Source organism: Echiichthys vipera (genome assembly GCF_963691815.1).
Source record: "Echiichthys vipera genome assembly, chromosome: 19".
NCBI lineage: Eukaryota > Metazoa > Chordata > Actinopteri > Perciformes > Trachinidae > Echiichthys > Echiichthys vipera.
Genome location: NC_139844.1, coordinates 18969035 through 18979432, shown reverse-complemented (window position 1 = coordinate 18979432; position 10398 = coordinate 18969035). Strand labels below are relative to the sequence as shown.

Here is a 10398-nt window from a genome sequence, read left to right as displayed (position 1 = left end):
AGTTGAGCAAAGTTTCAGTTTTACAAACTTTTTTGGAATTGTCGATACAGTTGAGGGACGGGGGAAATTTACTGTCCAAAGTAGTGTGAGAGAGATGGGAAATATCAGAGATCATAATTAATTAACGATGAGTGGATAGAAAAAGTAAAAAAGAGAAACACTTTCTGCTTTTCTTTATTTTCTGCGGGCAATCACAAATCAATTTAGTAGTGGACAAATTAAAAGAACAAATAAAGTGTTACATTTTAGATTTATTTAGATTTATTTGATTTACATGACAGTAAACTTATAAGTCAATATACAAATTCTCATGAACAACATGAATAAATGCTAAATGTCTAAATAGGAGTAGAAAGCAGTATACACTTAAAGGGTCCTACCCCTTCTCTATAACTCAAACAATTAATGTGTATTTAAATTGAGGTTAATCACCATTACAATCTGATACCGATGCATATACTGCCAGATTATGTCTCTGAATAACAGTGAGCTATCGCTATAGGGTTAGTGCATCAAAGTGAGTTGAAGGCTACTAATGCAGACAATGGGCAGAAAAACTGAAATACAGTGATTGAAGATTAATTTTTATTTCTCTGCAATAAATGATTTGGCCGTTTTTGTGACTGATGCAGCAGCAACCCAGGCTGCAGACTATCTATCCTCTTGAACTGGCTTTGAGGTGACTCTGTTATCTCTGTATGAGGTGACAGATGTTAATGCTAACTGCTAATAATACGTGTGAAAATATAATATGACTCATTACAGTTGCTACAGTTGCTGGCTGAATGGCCATGGAATCAGTCACACAAGTCGCATAAATATATCATGTAGGTGGCGGCAAAGGTCTCAAAGAAAAAAGAAAAATCCTGACTTATTCCAGAGTTCAGAAACAAAGGACAGCAGTGGAATCAATACACTTGAGGTCATATTTACTGACTCTGCTCTGTAAGTAAGTAAGTTCACAAAGAGATGCTAAATGACCACAAGTATACACAAAAAGACCACAAAGAGATGCTAAATGACTGAAAACAGACACAAAAGAGACCAAAATGACAAGGACATGCAAAATGATTATAAATAGAGGTAGAAGAAGAATTACTTTATTAATCCCGCAACGGGGAAATTCGATTTTTTCACTCTATTATTAATCATGTTATGTCATAACAGGACCTATATACATGCAATTAATGGAGAGATGTTAGAGCGAGGGGGCTGCCAGTGACCGGCGCCCCAAGCAGTTTGGGGTTCGGTGCCTTGCTAAACAGCACCTCCGCAGTGCCCAGGAGATGATCTGGCACCTCTCCAGCCACCAGTCCACGCTCCATTCAAGGTCCACACAGACAAAGATAACATAGAAATGTAAAATGTCTTAAAATAGATGCAAAATAACTCAAAAGTGACCAGAAATAGATCCAAAATGATTACAAAACGACTTAAGGTAGACTCTTTGAATCTGGGTGTCTTGTTCCTACTTAGACAGAGTGTGTGTGTGGGGGGGGGGCTCTTACATGTCTGTGCCCAGGGGCACTTTGTCTCATGATCCGTCAGTGTCGACATGTCATTGGTTGTCAGTCTCTTAATTCAGTCTTTTCAAAAGCCTCACGTAGAGGAATTTCCACCTCAGACAGTGTGTAAAGATGTAAATATGCATTCGTACAATGTACCTGAGGCAGGTTTCATGAGGCTAGTTAAGTATTCTGCAATATAAATAAATAAAAATCCCAAAGCAGCAAACAATCAAGTGGGTCAGTCACCGTGGACCACATTTGAAACACTGTCCGTGCAGACTTCTGAGAGGCCCTAAAGGCATCTCGAATTAAAGTGTTAATGCAATAAGTTTGCTTCATACCATGGTTATTAATCACTTTCTCTGTAAGCGGATGAGTAATGCTGTGGCTTCCTCACCAGATGTCTCTCTGAATAAGCATCTTCTAAAAGTGACCGTCACATGGTTGGAACACAAACCTAAAACACACACGAAAAACCAAAAGCATAATCGAATTAACTCATCTGCTGGAAAAACATCAGTTAACTTTTATGTTGTCACGACAGATGGGGGACATGGCACGCGTATCTCCTTGTGCTCACAGGCTTACAAAAACATAACACAAGAGCGACGTCCCAATACATTGGTGAGATAGGCCTCGGCCCTCGTGTGAGGATTACAAAAGGGTTAATCTTTAACATTTATAAAGGAGAAACCTTTAGCAGGTCAAGGTTTAGGAGCTCCTGGTCACACCTAATCTCTCTGTCAAGATGGAAATTGACCTGTTTGTGTTTTTTTCTGGGCACTTTAACATGTCAACTTCTGTTTCCAAGGCCAAGAATGAACTTGGAAACTTCTTTTTTAAGAAGAAGAAGAATTACTTTATCCTGCAACGGGGAAATTTAATATTTTCACTCTTATTATTAATGTCACACACACACACACACAGGCCCGAAATACACACATGCACAGACAGGACCTATATACATGCAATTAATGGAGAGATGTTAGAGCAGTTGGGGGTTCAGTGATTTACTCAGCAGCTCCTCGGCAGCGCCCCTCCAGCCACCAGTCCACACAGGGACTTGAACCAGCAACCCTACGGTTCCCGGCCGAGTCACCTATGGACTGAGCTACTGCTGCCCCCTTTTTTCAGGCCAAGGTTGATGTGTTGCACCTTATTGGGCTCAATGGAAAATTGAGTTCCATCAAAAATGACTGAAAATACTTTGGAAAGTGAGTTCACTTTGTTTTTTTTTTTTAAGTTTTGCATGCTATGGATCTAAGCTGTCACACCTGTCCCATACATGTAACACTGATTGTCACGTGTTTGCAACACCGAGGGCTGTAATAGTGCTTTAAAAAAATAACAATTATAATTTATACCACTGCTTTGGAAACCTTAGTTGTCTTTAATGGGCTCTTATCAGTTGCTACTGCTACAGCATGGTGCACATTTTATTGTGAAAAGGCAAGGTGACACGAGAGGCCGCTGCCAAGTGGGAGGTCCAAAACCAAGTTAACCTTCACTTTTTACAGTGGGCTCGATGTGATCAGAGACATTACCTGCAGCGGACTGTTGTGTCGGTTTGATATACGGTATAAGCGCATTTGCAGCCATGCCGAACACCCCGGAGGCGCGCTCGCACCTGGTTCTGGAGAATTACATCGGGGGGAAGTTCGTCCCGTGTCGGAGTCACATCGACTCCTACGACCCGTCCACCGGGGAGGTCTACTGCAGGGTGCCTGACAGCGGAGCGGAGGAGGTGGGTTCACCCTCAGACACGGGACGGAGCTCATGCAATATTGTTTTTTTAATTATAGGCCTGCAGCAGCTGGTACTTTCTTCGCAGTAGTCTAGTTTGTAATGAGAATGGCTGCTTTGCTTTGATGCATTTGTGAACTTTTAATTTTAAAGTGTGCTCATTTCTGAATTACAACAGATTTAAGAAGCATTTGCAGGGTTATATGAGATCCATTGGTGGCTATACTGTTCCTCTTTGCCAGTGCATTTGGCCTGGGTCTCGCATATGTTGCAATATTTGAGATTTTCCAATCTAGTATAACTCATCATGTTCCTGTATCCTGTTTTTTTCTAATTGAATCATGTTAATGTTGTGTTCCTATCTCTGCCCACACTATTGTTGAACAGTTATCCTCTACTGCATTTGATCCTCATCTTATTTTAATTTTAGCATGAATTTATTGCAGGAAAAGAACAGGAAGTGCTTTTATATTTAGGTGTCATTTGTTTTTGATGCATATCCAGGTTCAGATGCAGCATGTCAAACACTGCTTCAGAGAGCTTATAGTCAGAGGGAAGCACCTTTGCTCTTTTTAGAGTCAACAGTGAAGTAATCATTTAACACACACGTCAATAATACTTTGTACATTGAGCTTAACAGTGGAGTTCATTTACTGTAGCCAATCATTCTCATTGTTCTTGTCGTGTCTTATGAAATCAAAGTTTTCAGCCATTGTATAAAAGTACCCAGTGTATACAATACGTGTGACCCAATACATACATGACCCCTCTGCACAGGTTATGGCCTTAGTAAATGTGGACATGAGATGTGAGTTCAAGCAGTGTTTCTTTCTCCAGTTGTTATATTTGAAGAGGAAAGAAAACGTTGGACCTAATTGTGTGTCTCATGTCCCTTTAATCATCTCATGAGCCCCCTTATGAGACTTTTCTTGGGACCAGAGGTCCTGACCCCCCCCCCACCCCGACCTCGACACAGAACAGTGTGCTAATCTCTCAGTGCTTCACTGCCCGCAGGTGGAGGCAGCGGTGGCGGCTGCTAAGGAAGCCTTTCCCGGCTGGTCCGCCCGCAGCCCAGAGCAGCGAGCGCAGGTCCTCAACAAGCTGGCTGACCTGTTGGAATCCCACCTGGAAGAGTTCGTCCAAGCTGAGTCCAGAGACCAAGGTGTCTTATACTGTTTTAACACGTGCTATCAACCCAAACGTCAGTCAGATTATAAATCAGTAGCACTGGATCATATTTAAGTGCAGTAGTAACAGATGACTAATGTTATGGGTGATGTCATCACATTTAGTGACCAACAGTCCAAAACCCAAAGATATTCAGTTTACTATAATGTAAGAGGAAAAGGAAAGGAAGGACATTCTCCCATTTAAGAAACTGGAAGATAAAATGTTTTTTTTCTTCTTGAAAATTGACTTAAAGGAGCAGTGTGCTGGATAGAGAGGGATCTATTGGCAGAAATGGAATATAATATCCATCCATCTTCAACCACTTGTCCCTAACAGGGTCGCGGGTGGGCTGGAGCCGAACCCAGCTGACATCGGGCATGAGGCGGGGTACACCCTGGACAGGACACCAGTCTATCAAAGGGCACATAGAGACAAACAGAGACAGACAACCATTCACACTCACACAGACACCTACGGGCAATTTTGAGTCATTAATTAACCTAACACGTGCATTTGTTTGGATTGTGGGAGGAAACCGGAGAACCCACGGAGACAGGGGGAGAACATGCAAACTCCACACAGAATTGCCTCAGCCAGGATTCATACCAGGAACCCACTTGCTGTGAGACAACAGTGCTAACCACCACTCCACCGTGCCGCCATCCATAATTTTAAATTTAATTCGGGTGTAATCACCTGAAACAAAGAATTGCGTTTTCGCCAGCTTAGAATGGGGCCTTGATATCTACAAAGGGAGAGGGTCCTCTTCCACAGAGCCCCCCGTGTTTCTGCAGTAGCCCAGGACGGACAACCCAAACACTGGCTCAAGAGAGGCCCTTTCACGTTTTTACGTTACCTAAAGGCCACCGTAGGTTCTACCACACACTTGGGAAGAGTAGGATGATGGACGAGGTATTCAGTTTGTTGCATTCTGCATCCTCACCACTAGATGCCACTTAATCCTATTCACTGCTCCCATAAACAATTAATATATTATCACATTCTGTTGAGCGTCTAATTGATAAATCGACTAATTGTTGCAGCTCTTAACATGTTATTACAATTATTTGATCAAAATCATAAGAAATATTTATTGTAAGTGATAGAGTTATAATTCACTTAACTGTAATGTATGTTACAGACGTTCTTCTGAAAGCTCCTAATAATAATAATAATAATAATAATAATAATAATAATAATAATAATAATAATTGTTATCCTGATAATACAAAAGTGCATGACATTCGGCTTGTACTAGTGGGAATAAAGATGGTGCTGGGTGAAAAGGTTCATGAAATGGGATTATTAAAACCAAAAAAGCATGGAAGAAATTAAAAAATGTTATGGTAATGTGTGTATTAGATTATACAGTATGCTGTGCACTAAAAATGACATTTGGCCAGAGGGTGGCACTAGAGGGAAGGAGCTCAAGCAAGCATCAAAACTCGGTCCATGTCTGATACTGTCCTGGTTTAGTTTCCTGTTGCAATGTGAATGGTATCTACTGACAGGAAGTTAACAAGGACCAAGGCTGTTGCCTAGCAATGGAATTCCATTAAAAAGGTCTTTACACAGTATTATTACAAATGTTGGGTCTGAAAGGTCAAGAGGTCATAAAAAACCTTTTTTCTTTGTTGCTATAGTTGCACTACCAACTATGCATATCTTAAACAGAATGCCTCTATTCTAAATATAAATACAGACACAGAACAATACAATAGTTATTATATAACAAAAGTGTGTCATAGAGTAAGGTCTTTACTTGCAGGGTATAAAATGTTAATGAGCTAGAAATCATTCATCAATCACTGAGTGACGACTGAATCAAAAAAGTGTGTATTATTCTCTCTTCTGGTGTAACGTAACAGGTAAAACAGTCACATTTGCGCGGACTGTGGACATTCCCAGGTCTGCGCACAACTTCCGCTTCTTTGCGTCATCGTTGCTCCACTACACCACCGACTGCAGCCAGATGGACCACATGGGCTGCCTGAACTACACTATCCGCTGCCCTGTGGGAGTGGGTGAGAGCTCAGTGTGTTTGCATAAAAACCTACCTTCTGTTCGTGCTTTATATGTTTTTTTTTAAATTGTGTTGTTGTGGTGTGTAGCTGGTTTGATCAGCCCCTGGAATCTCCCCCTGTACCTGCTGACCTGGAAGATTGCACCCGCGATCGCAACGGGGAACACGGTGGTGGCAAAACCCAGCGAGATGACCTCCGTGACCGCCTGGATGATGTGCAAGTTGATGCAGCAGGCTGGTAGGACCCACAATGCAATAGCAAGCCGCTCCCATGCACGGAAGCGGGACACTCATATTAACCATTAGACATAAATATGATTATTCACAAAACTTTTTATTTCTACTCTATCTCCTTTATTCATTATGAGTAATAAGAAATGCATGAAGCTGTCTGTGTCTGCAGGTGTTCCTCCGGGAGTAGTCAACATCGTATTTGGCACTGGGCCGAGAGCAGGCGATGCCCTCGTCGGCCATCCGGACGTCCCATTGATCTCCTTTACTGGTTCCACGGCAACCGCCCAGCGCATCATAGAGCGGAGCGCCCCCTATTGTAAGAAGCTCTCACTGGAGCTGGGAGGTAAAAACCCTGCCATCATTTTTGCTGATGCAGACCTGGACCAGTGTATCGAGACCACGCTTCGCTCGAGCTTCTCTAATCAGGTGAGAGGAGGGTGTTGTTTTGCAGGACTCTATTCAAGACTTTTGGTTATTTTACTGTTGCTTTTTTGTTTTATATTTAACATGCTTATGTGAGGGTTATTAACTTGGGTATCCAGAACTGCAGGGGCCTCAAAATCTCCACGATATAATGACACATATTCTTCATGGAAAGTTACCAAAGTCAGCTTTAATGTCATGGAAATGAAGGCTGCCATCTACTGTATGTCTGCATGTGATGAGCATGCAGTGACACGATCACTCCACATGGGGGCGATGCCGGTCCATATTTTGTCATGAGGCAGATGCATGAAAACAATGTCCTGAACAATCACTGCTCCAATCAGAAACCTTTCTTCTTTCTCAGGGAGAAATCTGCTTGTGCACCAGCAGGATTTATGTAGAGAGGAGCATCTACTCTGAGTTTCTAGAAAGGTTTGTGGCTGCAGCTAAGAAGTGGAAGACGGGTGCGCCCTCTGACCCCAACAACCACAACGGAGCGCTCATCAGCAAAGAGCACTTAGAGAAGGTATTAAAGTTTCCAATGGTGTGAAAGAACAAATATCTATTTTTTTTCTTCTTTACTTTAAGTTTAAATGCCTCTTTGTCTTCATCCCCAGGTTCGAAGCTTTGTTGCGCTTGCCAAATCTGAAGGCGGCATCATCCACTGTGGTGAGGGAGTTGACCAGCTGGACCTCCCCGGGCGCAACGCCAACGGCTACTTTATGCCAGCCACCATCATCTCAGGTATATCTGACAGCTCCCGCGTCATGCAGGAGGAGATCTTCGGCCCTGTCACCTGCGTTAGCCCCTTTGACACGGAGGATGAGGCCGTTTCCAAGGGCAACGGCGTGCGTTATGGTCTGGGGTCCACCGTGTGGTCCCGGGACGTGGGGAAGGTTCACCGCGTGGCCAGGCGGTTACAGGCAGGAATGGTGTGGACCAACTGCTGGCTGGTGAGAGATCTGAACCTGCCCTTTGGAGGGATGAAGAACTCTGGTTTGGGGAGGGAGGGAGGGAAGGATTCCTACCACTTCTTCACTGAGGTGAAGACCATCACGATCAAACACTGAGGGAGGAAAGAGAAGATAGCACGTCTCGAAAAAGTGGAGAAAGTTTTGAAGTTAATCTTGTCGACAACTCTTAGGAATTTCAATGATAAGTTTCTCCTCCCGGATTACTGGAGCCTGTAATTAAGTCACATTTATAGAATACAAAAGTCAGTGGAACAATGTAGATGAATGAACAAACAGAATAGAAATGTCACGTGGAGAGGAAATGCATCACGTGCAAAACACTCATATTCATAATAAATTTTCTTAGTTCTTTGTTGAATTTTTGGAACAACTATCTTCTACTGCGTTCTCACTCCCAGTTCCTCACCTATGGCCCCTTGCTGGGGACCCTCTGGCTTCACATTTTAACATGCAGGGTGCTGTACGGGTTAGGTAACAAAAGTGATTCTCGGGTTAAACAGGAGATCATGGTTTGGGTTCAAATGAGTATGTTACGTAGACTTGTGTACATAGATTGCATACGTGACGTCAATTTAAATAAGCCACCGTTGACTTTTTCCACATGGGACACAGACAGCAGCCTCCCGGGTGAAAGTCATGCGTTAGTTTGACCCATCCAGACCTCCTCTCTGCGCAGACTTACTCGTTCCTTTATGCGACGACATCGCACAGCGCAGCGGATGAGCGATTGAAAGTCTGGTATGAATCATGAACCTCGGGGGTCTGTATCTAACACTGAGGACCACTGAAAAAACCTGTATTTGTCGAGTATTCGTGAGAACGTTTTAGTTGAGCGGTTGAAATGCACTGAGTAGTGCATGTTCGGGCTTCGATTTTGACAAAGCGGAACAAGATAATGCAGAACTTATTTGTTTTGCCCATTTTAAGAAGGTGAAGGTGGAACAGCAGCTTAATCCAATTTAAAGCAACAGCATGTAGGATTTGCTCTAAGGTTCCTCCTATAGTTAGGAAAACAGTAATTTCTTTGGCTACTGTCGTAAAAGTATTTACTAGTAGTCCAACTACGTGAGAGCCAAGTCTCCATCGCTGGTGAATCCTTCTTCCTCCTTTAGCTCAGGCCAACGAGTCCGCCCATTTTCTTTTCTTAGTCTCCTCTGACAAAAATAGACAGGCGGTGATTGTTTGTTGTTGTTTTGTACTTTTATTTTTTGTGCACACGTGTCGACCTGAAATCCAAAGTTGCATTGTGCCAGTGAAATCGATACAGACTCCATCAGGATACGACAGATGCATCATTCAACTTATAGCAAGTTGAAGTACCATCACGAGGGTCTTGGAAATATATTATGAAGGTTAAAAAACTACACGGTGCCGCTTTAATCCTTTAAAAATTCACACTGTAGGTTTGTGACCTGCATGAGAGTTCAGCAAGCGACATGATTCTGAAAAGAAGGCATACAAACACGGGTAATAGGAATAGAAAAGTGAAAAGGTTTCTGGAGAAGCAGGTTAACACACAGAGAGTGAGTACAGTATGTGCCTCAGGCAAACCAAAGCCAAAATTGCGAATCATTGTCTTTTGGTATTTCTTCACCTGCTCTGTTGTCCCAAATTAAAATATCTTACGTAAATGCCACATGTAGTTGAGTGTGTTCTTATGTTATGTCACTGTCGTCTGTGGAATCCCATAAATCTTCATAGTATCTCTGACACAGTGTCAGCGAAAGATAGATGGATGACGGGTTCTGGGTCTGTTAAAAGTAAATAGATATGCTGATAACTTTCACTTTGAGAAGTTTGAGGTTTTTTTATCAGCACACTTTGTACTTTACATGCTTCATTGTGTTCATCGCTGGAAAAAAAAAGGGTCAAAGTCTGCTCTCCTTACAGAATATTTTGCATCATCATTCAAACCTTACTCTTGTGTGCTCCAAAGCAACTGTTTATCACCGTGATGTTTTTATGTCTGACCTGCTGACGTAAGAAATGTCAATCAATACCAAACCGTCCCGTGTGATGGTTGGACAACATGAAGGGAGAGGAATAAGAAAGTCCGCAAGCCGATTGAACTGCATGACTTGTCTGACTGAAGTTAGCATTCTAACACTTGCTAATTAGCACCAGACACAAAGTACAGCTGAGGCCCTAGGAAATGTCTTTAGTTCTGCGGGTATTTAGTCATGAAATGTCTAAATACGTCGGACACATTCAAAGTTCAGACCCGATGGTGGTGCTAGATAAGAAAAAAAAAGTCTGGGAATTTTCCGAAGCTATTCCACGTTATCCTGACATTTTAATGGCAATCCATATAGATGGGATT

At 42.5% G+C, this 10398-nt stretch overlaps 1 protein-coding gene across 1 annotated transcript; it reads left to right on the top strand.

Moving 5' to 3' along the window:
* Positions 1–3105: 3105 nt before the first annotated feature.
* aldh8a1 (aldehyde dehydrogenase 8 family, member A1) lies at positions 3106–8174 on the top strand (the record flags this gene model as incomplete). Its single annotated transcript, XM_083934399.1, has 7 exons — positions 3106–3252; positions 4266–4413; positions 6290–6445; positions 6533–6682; positions 6848–7104; positions 7469–7630; positions 7722–8174. The coding sequence occupies 7 exons, from the start codon at positions 3106–3108 to the stop codon at positions 8172–8174; spliced, it is 1473 nt and encodes a 490-aa protein (XP_083790525.1).
* Between the last annotated feature and the right edge of the window lie 2224 nt (positions 8175–10398).